The sequence below is a fragment of the Natator depressus genome, chromosome 1 (genome assembly GCF_965152275.1).
Source record: "Natator depressus isolate rNatDep1 chromosome 1, rNatDep2.hap1, whole genome shotgun sequence".
Lineage (NCBI taxonomy): Eukaryota > Metazoa > Chordata > Testudines > Cheloniidae > Natator > Natator depressus.
This window is the reverse complement of record NC_134234.1, coordinates 323415500-323429210: the sequence shown is the minus strand read 5'-3', so window position 1 is coordinate 323429210 and position 13711 is coordinate 323415500. Positions and strand designations below refer to the sequence as shown.

General features: G+C 41.4%; 1 protein-coding gene across 1 annotated transcript in view; it reads right to left on the bottom strand.

Moving 5' to 3' along the window:
* DNAJC2 (DnaJ heat shock protein family (Hsp40) member C2) overlaps window positions 1-13711 on the bottom strand; it is a 23154-nt gene extending 9443 nt beyond the window's left edge. The window contains exons 1-7 of the mRNA XM_074942522.1: window positions 13528-13711; window positions 11587-11777; window positions 10231-10306; window positions 7016-7114; window positions 4601-4742; window positions 2803-2883; window positions 1444-1509 (exon numbers count right to left, since the gene is read on the bottom strand). Of these exons, the coding sequence (XP_074798623.1) occupies window positions 1444-1509; window positions 2803-2883; window positions 4601-4742; window positions 7016-7114; window positions 10231-10306; window positions 11587-11777; window positions 13528-13585 (713 nt within the window). The 5' untranslated portion in view covers window positions 13586-13711. The remainder of the gene's footprint in view (window positions 1-1443; window positions 1510-2802; window positions 2884-4600; window positions 4743-7015; window positions 7115-10230; window positions 10307-11586; window positions 11778-13527) is intronic.

Sequence of the window (13711 nt, the reverse complement as noted above, 5' to 3'; positions counted from 1 at the left end):
GGGTTATAGCCCATGAAAGCTTATGCCCAAATAAATTTGTTAGTGACTAAGGTGCCACAAAGACTCCTCGTTTCTTTTTGTTGTTTTTTTTGCTGATACAGACTAACACAGTTACCCCTCTGAAACCTATTTCATTCTTTGACAAGTTTACAAGTTTGGTTGATAAAGGTGACTGTGTAAATATAATAGAGACAAGGTGGGTAAGGTAATATACTTAGACTTTTGTAAGGCAATTGACTTAGTACAGTACAATGTTCTGACTAAAAAAATAGCACTATACAATATTAAAGCACACTTTACATGGATTAAGAACTAAATAACTCAGTGATCTCAAAAATTAGTACTCAATGAAGAATCGTCACCTAATGGGGGTGCTTCTAGTGGGGTTCCGCAGGGATCAGTCATAGGACAGACACTATTCAACATTTTCATCAATGCTCAGGAAGCAAATATAAAATCAGTGCTGATAAAATTTATGAATGACACAAAGATTGGTGGAATGGTTGTTAAGGATTAGGGTAGGGCAGTCATACAGAATGATGTGAGTGCCTTCACATCAAGACTGGATGCCTTTCTGGAAGATATGCTTTAGCCAAACACAAATTATTGGGCTCAATACAAGAGTAAGTCGGTAAAATTTAATGGCCTGCGATATATAGGAGATCAGACTATATGATCTAAGAGTCCCTTCTAGCCTTAAACTCTGTGAATCTATGAATTACAACTACAGGAAGGTTAAAGTAGGTAGAATGTAATTAACAATTGGCACTTGGTCAGGACAATTCAGTAATACCACTACTCCTGTGAGTGTCATGGGATCTTTAAAAAAAAAGGAGTACTTGTGGCACCTTAGAGACTAACCAATTTATTTTATAATAAATTGGTTAGTCTCTAAGGTGCCAGAAGTCTTCCTTTTCTTTTTGTGAATACAGACTAACACGGCTGCTACTCTGAAACATGGGATCTTTAGTGGCATCAAGATGCCAACAGCTTGCTGTCTAAATACAAACAGTATTACTTCCATCCTCAGAGCAGAGTATCAAATCAGTGCTGATTCAGAGAGGAGAGTGATACCTAACCACCCTTGCCCAGTTCTGCTTTTGAGCTCTGTTGAGATCAGAGCTTGAAGTTACACAAATGTACAAGAAATAAACACTTGACACCAGAAGATCTCAGAGCACTTCATAAACACACCTGTGACGTAGGCAAGAATTATTCCCATTTTACCAATGAGGAAACAGAGACACAGAGTGTGACTTGTCCAAGATCACACAGCAAGCCTGTGGCAGAGCCTGGAATAAAACTCAGAACTCCTCACTTCCAGTCCCACACTCTAATAACTAGACTCTCCTTCCTTCCTTCCCCTAATTTACAGCCTAACTACAAGATGAAAAGTCTTGCTGTAATAATCAGTCCCTTATCAAAGACTTTTTACTTACATACCATTCTGCTTTTTCTTTTTCTTCTTCATCTAAATAAGAAAACTCTCTCCAAGAATCAAAATTATACCTATAGTAAATGCAAAATTAAAACAATGCAGGTGAGAGACAATTTCTAATAAAATAAAAAGATAACGCCATTTTTAAAATGTCTGCATTTTTAATGCTAGGTTTTAGTATAGTTAGACCAACATTGTTGCCTTCTGTCAACTTGCCAAATTCAAGAAAAGCTATTTGTAAATATTATAGAAATAAAAGCTGTCAGTCCATTTGCGATGCATTGTTTTTAAATTTGTTTAAATGTATTTTAGCTCTGTTTACTTAGATGCCAGAGACCCTCTGAGTTAACTAGCATCTGTGGTTTTCTTAAGTCTTCTTCCATTTATAGAAATTGCCTATCCACCCAGTCTTACGTCAATGTTTTAGCCTCTTTGTTTTATGAAGAAAACACTAGTTGTAGCAGAGTAGTTGTTCTTAGTAATATCTCTCTATTGTGCCTTTCAATCAAAGATCTCAAAGCAATTGGTAAGCAAACAATCATCATTATCCCTGTTTTACAGAGGCGAAGTTCAATGCCACACAGGGAGTCTTGGCAAAGCCAGAAATAGAAGCCAGGTCTCCTTACACTGGGGTCTGTGTTTTAGCAACGAGACATCCCTTCCCCTGCTGAAGTGTCATACACAAACTGACAAAGAGTAAAGATGAAAGCAACCTAGAAATGAAGTACTAGATTTATTTCACCTAGAACAGAGGACAGAAGAAGAAATCACTGGATGTTCACATCAGGGGAACAGGTTAGGGGAAAAGACACAGAGTTGACTATGTATAAACTGACTGGTACCGCAATTTGTTACCTTTTTTCTTTTTTTTCAAGTGCCAGTCAACTTTAGCTCAAACTAGATTACAGTGTGTATGTTGCAAATTGCTGTTAATTAATCCTTTCTACAAATCTGACTCAGCATTACTTCTTGAAATTGTTATTACAGAGCCAGTGTGTGTAAGCGGGGTGGCTCTCCCTCGAAGAGCGCAGGGTGGAGTTGCCTGTAGTAATTCACAGACTGGATTTTCTAGGGGTGGGAAGGTAGCCTCGTCTCCACATTCATTCAAACCCTGGCCATTCTGGTCAGATTGCCAACAAGGGTGCCAACTGTGTGGTGGTTTTATGTGGAAGACATTAACTATGAACTAGAGTGAAACCAATTCATTTCATATAAGGCATCAAAGAGCCCCTGGGTCACTTTAGACCACTACCAGCCCAGAGGAGACTTCAACCAAGGATGAACAGCTCCGCAAACACATCCACTATACCACATTTTTAAAGTGACAGTACCTTATCTATAAACTGAAGCGTTAACTTACTTACCAGAATGAATAAAATGCATCCACATCTTCAAATGAAGAGTTCATGTCCCCCAGTTTAGGAACGTTTTTCTTATTTGACCATCTGTAACAATGAACTGAACCTTGTTTAAAATGAAAGTTGTAAAGGCCGTAAAACTGAGTCATATAGAATACAAGTGAATTAAACTGAGTCTAGGTTCCTATTTGCTAGTTAACTGTTACATGGGTTTTTTTGGAATACACATAGAGACAGTGTCACAATGCAACAGCAACCTTGCAGAGAGAAGCAACTGATTAATAAGCCAACAAAGGAAATCACCAGCTATGCTTAAATCTGGGCGAAAGGGAAGCGTGTCACTCTGCTGAGAGAATGAGGAGGTGCGACACCAGCTACAACAGTGCCATGCAAACGTCTATTCTCACTTTTAGGTGACACTGTAATTAAGAAGCAGGCAGCATTATCTCCTGTAAATGTAAACAAAGTTGTTTCTCTTAGCGATTGACTGAACAAGAAGTAGGACTGAACGGTCTTGTAGGCTCTGAAGTTTTACATTGTTTTGTTTTTTAGTGCAGTTATGTAACAGAAAACCCTACATTTGTAAGTTGCACTTTCATGATAAAGAGATTGCACTACAGTACTTGTATGAGGTGAATTGAAAAATACTATTTCATTTATCAATTTTACAATGCAAATATTTGTTATAAAAAATAAAGTGAGCACTGCATACTTTGTATTCTGTGCTGTAACTGAAATCGATATATTTGAAAATGTAGAAAAACATCCAAAAATATTTAATAAATTTCACTTGGTATTCTATTGCTTAACAGTGCAATTAATCAAAATTAATTTTTTTAATTAATTGTGGGAGTTAACTGCGATTGATCAACGGCCCTAATTGCAATCTCATGCAATATATTTGGGGACCACAGTGTATTAAATTTATGTATCACTATGGGCCAGGGATTATACACAATTTCAGGAGGGAGGCTTACCACAACTCCTCCAGGAACCAAAAACAGTGGGGGCTGATTAAGGCAAATTACTCAGGTTGTAAACACTTCAAGATAGATACAACCCCCTGGGAGAATTGCATATACTGGTTCAAATTGAGTTTTCCAGAGACCAACAAACAAAGAAAGGACTTTTGATAGGAAAAGGGTGTGTTTACACTGACTCAGGGCCTTCTTTCTGATCCAAACAGACAATACCTTATACCCAAAAGAGGCCCCAACCTTTGTGGAAGTGTTGGAAAGACTTTGGCCTATGAGAGCCCCATAAGACCGATGGGTGACTCTTGCTTTGTTTAGTCTGTATTTAAATCTGTTTATTGTTTTTTATATACTTTCTCTGTAATGCTTTTACCACAACAATAAATGTGCTTACTTAGAAAGAGCTCTATGGTATCTTGTAACTGCTGGCAATACACTGTTCATAGCCCTCAGAAAGAAGAGAAAAGAAAAGCACAGGTGCTGGCTTTCAAGCAGACTGGTTTGCTGGGGATATCAGTGTAAGGCAGGGAACTGTTCAGCCTTAAAACCCTGGTCAAGAGGGAGAGAGACAGGGGTCTCCACCCGAGAAGTGACGGCTGGGAGATGGAAACCTTAAGTTGGTTCCCTTGAGGAAACCACGGAGGAGGAATACAGGAGCCGTTATCCTGAGACATAATAATAAACTCTTGCTAAATCATTATGCTTCCTAGCCACACTTAAAATCTTGGGGAAAGAACCCACTAGTTACAAACATAATGCCATATGGAACTGCAAATGGCCGATTCCCATGCAATGGCGATGGGAGCCTGAATGACTGTGACATAGCTCACCTGGCATTCCTTTCAAAAACTGGTGAAAACACTTCAAAGAAATTTTCCTTTGCTTCACTTTTAGAAGGTACAGAGTTATCAAAAGTAGGATCTATGCTGTTAAATGCTCGTCTCTTCACAGGATCAGACAAAATTTCATAAGCTGGAGAAAAAAGGTTAAAGGCCATAAAACACCAGGTTGGAGATGAATGTACATACAGGAGCTTCTTGGAGGAAATGTTATAGATAAAATTCTAAACACTTAACAACAAAAAAATCACCACACTTTAGACCTCTGTGTTTCTAATATTTTTGTTGTTGTGATTGCAAGAACTTTGCTGTCAGCTCCTGCAAATGGTAAGTAACAAAACACTGAAGAGGAGGAAAAAGCTTATAAAAAGCAGCCAACAAATTTAACCCTTAAAGTACAGCTATAAATGGCAAAACTAATTATATGTTAAACGAACTGTGTAATGATAAACTCAGTCCAGTGCACTGAGAGTTCAGGTGAATCTCCGTTAGGCCTCAATTCTGCAACCACATCTATGTAGACAGGCCCTTGTGCCTGTGTGGTGCCCCATGGACTTCCCTAGGAATTGCCTGTGCGATTCTGATTACAGGATCAGAGGCAATAACAAGAGCTATTGACCGGAGTACTTATGTCTTCTGCTGCAAGTGTGTCACTGGGACTTCAAAATGGAGCATTAAGCAGCATTCTAACATGGCCATTAAAACCTAGGGGGTCATTCATTTTGCAGCTTATGTAGACAGGGGCTTGGAGCATCCCTCCATTCTACCTCACAGCCTTCCTACATGCCACCCTCTCATCCCCCTCCATTTTAGGGACTACCCGCAACTGCCCCACCACTTCCTTATGCCTGAGGCCATGTGTCCCCCTCTTGTTCCACCCAACCACTTCCCTCATCCCTGCAGCCTACATTGTATTCCCTCCTGTCAGAGTCTGTGTGCCCCCCCTCCTTTGTCCAATCATCTCCCAGCTTCCACACCCATCAGCCCAGCTCCCCTGCTCCACGTCCCTGCTTCCCTCATCACCATCTACCCCCACTCCTATTCCCTTTGGCTCCCTGCTTTGTCACCCCACCACCACCACCACTCACCCCCAGGTCCCTTCTTCATTTCCCCCTTCCCCACAGGTCCCCACTTCTCCCACAGACACTGCCCTATCCCTATGGCCTCTGCTCCCCGCCCCACCCTTTGGTCCTGCTTCCGCTCTACAAACCCTCCCTCTTAGGCTTTGTTATTTCTACTAGACTGCAAGATATGGACAATCTCCCCATACAGCAGCTCCAGGCTGTCTGGGGCTGTAGTTTCCCCCTGAATCAGGCTTTTCCGGTATTCCAATTTGCACCAAAATCAGTAGAGTCATACTGCTGGATGGGAAACAATGTTCCTATCCCACAAAAAATTTTGAGATGTCAGAAATTTTTCCCCATCTCAAACTGGGATGAGAAGTCAAAACTTCAATAAATTTTCACAATCAAAAAAAAAAAAAATCACTTGAGGTCAATCAAAACATTTTGTTAGGTAATTCTTAAAGTTTCATTTGAATTTTGACATTTAACAGAAGTTTGTACTGTAATTAACTTAAATTTCAAAATGAAAGTTGTTTTGAACCAGAAAAACAAGATTTTTTGTTTTCAAAATGGGATGTTCATGACATTTCAAAACTTTTTTCAAAATTTTCAAGTAGAGAAATTTGTCAGGACTGATTCTTTCCCGTGAAGTGTTTCAGATTTAGTGAATTGGCATTTTTTGACTAAAAACATTTTGCTGAAAAACTCCTGACCAGCTTGACAAGGTTATGCCTATTAATGCCTAGACTATTCCCTGGAAGTTTTGAATTGATCAGATACCGTATTCCAAAGTTATCTATCATGTTATAGACACAGAAATACTATTGAGTTGAGTATGAGACCTTGCTTTGCTTGGCCAACTATGGGTAATAGATAACAGTGTCTGCTGACTTGAGCTAGGGTATCGGCTTCTTTAGCTCAGCTGGCAGAGCAGATGCACGAGAAGTCAGGTCCTAGTACTGCTAGTGACTTCTCCCCTTTAAATTGGTCTATTACCTTGCATAGTAGTATGCCAGTTTATTTTAGGAGATACATGGCTACTTTTATTGGTTCATGTTAGTATATACTGCTATAAGAATCTACTTTAACTGGCCTCTCCTATCACTTGGCGTGAAATGGGAAACTGATGCTCTGTAGGTCAGCTGTGAAATAAGAGGAGCTATTCTAGAATTGTTTCCAACAGAAGGAAAGCTATTTTAATTTGATTCTACTTCTTGAAACAACTTGGTTTTACAGCTAACGATCAAACTGTGCAAAGAGGAAGAACTACAGTTAAAGCACTGTAAAAATACTTAACATCAGATTAAATGAGCACTGTTACATTTTCCTCCAAATCTCTTACCTTTAGTTATACAGGTAAAATAGTCATTGTCACCTTCACCTATCTGCTCCCCTGCAGCTTTTCGCTTGTCTGGATGATGTTTCAAAACCATGGCTTTATCTAGCAACAAATAAGTTGAGTTCAGACACGTTACACCACCTACGTTTCACTTTGTAATTTGGAAAATAAACAAAACAGCACCGTAGTCATGATCTGCATTTCTTTATTCAGATTTTTTTTTTTTTAAGTATCAGAAAGGAAACTGAAATGAGAAAATAGACCCTCCTGAATATAATAATATCACTGAATATTAGAATTTAGTGTTAGTTAAAAAATGTTTAGTATCCATCCTATGCCAGGACACAAAATAGTCTGTAGTTATGATTATCTTTACCTCTCTCTTTCCAATCAATTGGAACCAGCACCACTTTCTCTGGGACTTCTAACATTCCAAACCCCTGGCATCTTCCAAATGATTGCAGCCCTAAACCTGCAATGAGTTCTGCAGGGGCACAGGGGTCTGCATGGAGTAACTTGCAGGACTGGGCTCTTACTGACTACAGAGGAAAAACTATAAAACAAACTTTGTACAAAGTGCTGTCAAATGCAAAAAATCAACAAACTGCTAAAATAAATACAAAAATTCTTTAATTTACAATATTAGGTGTTACTTGTAACTAGAGTAGGTAAAAATAATTTAGACAGAATGTGACTTTTAAACCAACGGTGTCCCTTAATAGGAGTCTCATTGCAGAACTTTACAGATTCAGTTTTTAAGGAAAATAACTAAGGCCGCGATCCTGAAAAGACTTAGGTATATGCTTAATTTTATTCACAGTGCATGAAGTTGAGCATGTGTGCCAGCCTTTTCAGGATCAAGGCCTAAACTGAGAGAGCACTAAATTCTAAGTTGTGTCTTTCACATATGAAATATTTACTGAAGTTGAAAACCAAAGGATTGTAGTGGAGACTTCCAGGAGGAAACCGTATTTAGTTACTTTAACAGCTCTGCTACAAGCTCTAGCTGCAGCCTCCCTTCAGTGGTAGAACTCTGCAGCATTCAAAGTTGTACTGGAATCAGCCCAGGAAATGCATTTTACCCCATTTATCAGATATATGAAGCAGTACTGGAGTGATTACATAAATCTACGGCTTGTGAAAGGAACCAGATTAAAGCCTCTAATTCACAGAACAGAACAGTGCATGACTCAAGAGTGAAAGCTCTCTCATTTTCAATCCAATATGGCCTAACTCTGTTTTGATAGGACCACCTCTGAGGAGAGGGTATTGCAGGCTCCTTGGACCATTTAGTCCTTGGCCTTTCTGTCAAAACAGCTAATGGTAATTAGCGTTAATTGGGATGGTGGTTCCTGTAATGTGAACATAACCACTGCGAACATAACTAACATTTACACTCATGAGCAGGGCTGGCTCTAGGCACCAGTGAAATAAGCAGGTGCTTAGGGCGGCACATTTCTAGGGGCGGCATTCCAGCGCCGGCCATGCCGCCCCTAGAAACGTGCCCCCACTGCCCCAGTTCGCCTCCGCTCCACCTGCTCCCCTCAGTGCACCGCCGCCACTCGGCTTCTCCCTCCCTCCCTCCCAGGCTTGCCATGTGCGAAACAGCTCTTTCGCGCAGCAAGCCTGGGAGGGAGGGAGGGAGAAGCCGAGTGGCGGCGCGCTCGGGGAAGGCGGCGGTGGTGAGCTGGGACGGGGAGCGGTTCCTCTACCCGCCCCAGTCACTTCTTGCGCTCCCCCCCACCCTTGCTCACCTCCACTCCGCCTGCTCCCCTGAATGCGCTGCCTCTCCCTCGCCTGAGAGGGATGGGGGAGAAGCGGAGTGGTGGCGTGTTCAGGGGAGCAGGCAGAGCGGAGGTGAGCTAGGGCGGCGGGTGGTGGGGGAGAGCTGCAGGAAGCAATTGGGGGGGGGGGAAATGCGGCACGACCGGGGGAGGAGGCAGGGATTTGGGGAAGGGGTTGGGAAGGGGCGGAGCTGGGGGCACGGGGGGGCAAGAAAAAAAAACCGGGGGCGGCCAAAAAATTTTTTGCTTGGGGCAGCAAAAATCCTAGACCTGGCCCTGCTCAGGAGTAAATTGTCTTAACCCACATGAGACAATGAGTTTATTCACATGCATAAGTGTTTGCAGGATCTACCCCTAAATCCATCAATTTATTTCACAAAGGTCATTAACTAGTTATCATAACAGTTTTAAATACTGTTCAGCTAAATATTTTACTATTTGTCCTGCAAAGTTCTCTCTTTACTGTATTACTTTAAAGCACTAATTACAATTTTAGAGTATGACAGATACTGCTTTTTAAATTGCTAAACGTATAAATGCCATAAAACATCCCAGAACATGGAATTGTACAGATTAATCACACTTCATGCCTTATGATATACTTGTGTCATGTCACTAAGCAGTGTAACTGCTTGTCTTATTGCTTAATTAACTGTAATATTAAGAAGGTTGTAACATCAGTTTAGCATATGAGAATTGAAAGGTTGTTAACTACATTGCTCTATCCCTGAGACCCAGACCTCAGGAACCAAACACTTTTTGAGCTGACAACACATAAACACCCCTTTTATGTTCAAATCAGGGAAAAGCAAACTTCTCAATAATCTAAATTATCACAAAATCAAATAATATGTAACAAAACCTTTGATTACATGCTACTTCAGTAGTTACAGCCTTATTCCTATGTGACGTTAATTTAAATGACTGGAATAATAAGAGCAGTAACTAGATTTTTCTGATAACATTCAGTAATTAAACAAACAGTTAACCAGTGTTACAATGTAGGTACTCATAAATAGGCTTCAAAGGTAAGATCCTCCCCCCATTCAGCTGAAGTGGACCAGATCTTGTTTCTCTAAGTGCTATTCTCTCAGCTAGGCTGATTATGTCTTCTTGAGTCTGCAGGGTGGGTTGGATTATATTGTCAAGGTTGTCTCTGAAAAGCAAGGCTAGATCAGAAAGCTGAGAGTCTGAAGATTTCTGTCTGAGGTGTTTGGAATTCACTAAACTTTCAGACCTGCAGGTTTTAGATGTCTGAGATGAATGAAAAAGTTGGTAAGTGAAACAAATTCAGCTTTATAGTGAGCACTCTGAAGTGAAATGAATATACTCTTGGTCCTTAAAGTGTATATATTTGTATTTACAATATGGAATTGTATACACAAGATAAAAAACTCTGTTCTAACATGACTAATAAGAAATGCAATTACTTACGGGCTGCTTTGATTTGTTTCTGAGCGGCCCTGTATCTTATGTGTCCCAGTCCAAGAACTGCATAGTGATCCTGATTCTGATAAAGAAATATAAACATTAATAACCATAGCTACCTGTAATCTAGTAGAATTCTCTTATGGATTTTAAAAGCAAGACCACATATGCAGACCAATATAATTATTTGAAAGGTTTCTTTCCATAGCTTCTTTTGTGAGGAGCAGAGAGAGGCAGCAATCTCCTCTCTGTGTGTAAAGATTGTTCAAATTGCCTTTTTCTAATTCTCCCACAGACTATAGCAATTTCTAACTACAAATTGAGTAGTTACAAAACAAGCCATTGTTATAAAAATGCATCCAGCTTAACACAAATTCATATAGCTATAAGATTTTACAAAACACAGATGAGTGCGCACCTCAATTTGTCAAGAAATGTTATGTTGAAAAGGTGCCTGGATTCCCCAGAAGAAGAAAAACGACATTTTCTTACTGAGTGCCACTTGATTTTAGTGGGTTTAGGACTGGATCTCAAGCCAATCAGTTCACTAATTGCACACCCAGTTAAGCAGGAAATAGAGCGTCAAGGCTAAGAGCTCCTTCTGATGCGCATTTATTAGGGTGTGTCTACATTAGAAATGCTACAGCAGCACAGTTGCGTCATGGTAGTATAGTGCCTACAGCGACAGAAGAGGTTCTTCCGTCACTGAAGTATAGCCACCTTTCTGAGAAGTGGTTGCTAGGTTGATGGAAGAAGTCTTCATTTGACTTAGGAGTGTCTACACTGGGGCTTAGGTCAGCATATTTACATTGCACAGGGCTTGAAAGTTTTTACAGCCGTGAGCGATCTAGTTAAGCCAACCTAATAATGCAGTATGGACCAGGCCTCAGTCTATTTAACAATAGGGAAGTTACTGACACTTTGTAAAACTGTCTTCATTTAGGTTATGTTTACACTTAAACTGTTGCATTTGCATTGCTGTAGTAATTCAGTGTAATCACTACCTACACCGACAGGAGGGGTTCTCCTGTCAGTGCAGGTAATCCACCTCCCTGAGAGGCGGCAAGTAGGTCAACGGAATAATTCTTCTGTCAACCCAGCACTGTCTAAACTAGTGGTTAGGTCAGCATAGTTACATCTCTTAGTGGTTTGGATTGTTCACGCCTCTGGAAGACATAGCTATGCTGATGTAAGTTCCCAGTCCTTAGTCACCTGACTGCCTGTGGAATACAAAAAGGAAGCTATAAGGCTAAAGAACTTGGAAAATCCAGATGAGAAAAGGAAAAGGAACAAGTATTTAGATAAATTTGTGGTGATGCTTCTAGCAAAAGAACTAACTCAATGTTCCCGTTTGTTGTATACCTTCCAGTCCTTTGGATCAAGTGTTTTTAACATAGGAAATTCCTCAAGCTGCAATTCTTCATCCCCTGACTCTTCAGAGAGCTCTTTTTCATCCTCCAGTTCCTGGAAAGAGGCAGAAACATTTATGTTTCGCCTCTTAATAAATGCTTCAAACCATCTTCCCACAGGTTCAACTTGACAGAGCACAGAAGCTGTAAACAAAAGTGTAAGAGAAACTTAGCTTCATTCTGGTTTAGAATTTTCTTTCCATCTTGAATCCAGAATTATTTCACCAAATGTCTCATCAGGTACCACAGCCAGGAGACATTTTAATTCACATTTAATAAAACTTATATCAAAGGTTGTATCAACTTGCAAAATAGTCCACTACTTTGTTTATGCCAAGTACGTTATTGTATTTTCAAATGTTGAAATGTCATCAAACTAAAAGGACATGTTTATTTTTAAACAACATTCTTTCCTTTTTCATGAACATGGGGGGGGGGGTTTGCTAGCAGTAAAATACTGAAGTTTAGATTAACTCTTATCATTTATGTTGTTAACTCTTTACACATAACTCCCTTGTGACAATGAAATCAGATTGGTTAATTTCACTCTCTGGCCCTCACTGTCATAATAATGCAATATTTGCATTAAAACCACTAAAGGGTAATGTTCAAATACAACAAAACCAAATAAAATACGGTACTTCATGAGCTAAATGCTTTTCTATTTATATAACATAGCTTTTCAAAATCTTCATTTTAAGCCTCAACTATATAATAGTGACTTTTAAATCCTCTTCTTTCTTTTAGATATTAAATTGCTCAGAATTAAACAGATAAAGGCTCTGATCCAGAAAACATTTAAACATGTGCTTAGTTTTGGATTTCAGTGGGATTACTTGCAGAAGTAAAGTTAAATGTGTGTAACTGTTTGCAGGATCATGTCCTAAAGTCAGCCAGCAAACAAAAGCATTCCTCATCCCATAAAAGTTCCTACACTGTTGACCCCATGCAATAGCTATGAGAAATGGAAGGGCTGCTTACTGTGCAGCATGCCCAAATTAAACTAACAGTTTAAATACTCGCTTTTGACTATCTTGAAATACTGTATTAGATGTTCTATGTACAGTATTTCACACTTATTCATTAATTCCCTAAAAATACCAATGGTTTGGCACTGACAGCACATATTTAAGTTTAGCAGTGTCCTGCTTCCCGTTAAAGGAGTGGCTTGGACAATCATTGCTTAAAATCTAGCACAGTCAGTCTAACAGGACTTTTCCAGAAACAGAACCTTTATTTGGAGAAACCTATGCAACAATACTTGCTACAAGTTTGTTACAGTTGTAAGAACCCTAAAAATCAGCCTTGCCCCTTAACGATCCTACAATTGTTTACATGAAGTCAAAGGCAATAAAGTGAAGCGCATGCCTAAGTGTCTGCAGGATGGTGGCCGCAGGTGGTAGTATATCTCAGGATGGAGGAGTCTGTGTGTGTTGGAGGACGGGGCATGTGTCTGGCTGGCACCCAGGGGCATTTGAGTGCTGGACTGTGCTTGGCGCTGTACACGGACACAGTCCTGTCCCAAGGATTTCTACATTTCGCGGAGGTACGGATACCCTGGCTCGGACAAGCGGAGCTGTGGGCGCTCCGGGTACAGCTGCTGGGCGCGGGGCGTAACCCAAGCAGCGGCTCGGTCACACCCAGGGTCCCCCGGGTGAGTTAGCGCGGAGCCGGCGGGCGTGAGCAGGGAGCTGCCAGGGAAAGCCGGGGCGCTGCCGCACGGTCACTCCCCGGCCCGAGCCCCCCGGCGGCGGGACCCGGCGCTGCGCAGCTGGCCGGGAACGCGGAAGATGACGCGAGGCGGGGGCCCCCCGCTCCTTCCGGCAGGTCCGGGGCGGGGGGAGGCCGGGGCAGCGGCGGTGCCCGTGGGGAGCGGGGCAGGGAAGGCACCTACCCGCGGACAGGGCTCTGGTGACTGCGGTGACCTGCCCGTCCTCTGCCCCCCTCAGCATCGTGGCGGGCGGGGGCTGCTCCCAGCTGCGCCCGGGCCGGAGGCTCCGAACTCGCTCGCTCCCTCTCGGTAGTTGCCAGGAGCCGGCGCATGGAGAGATACCCGGCAACCACTTCCGGGTCCCCGC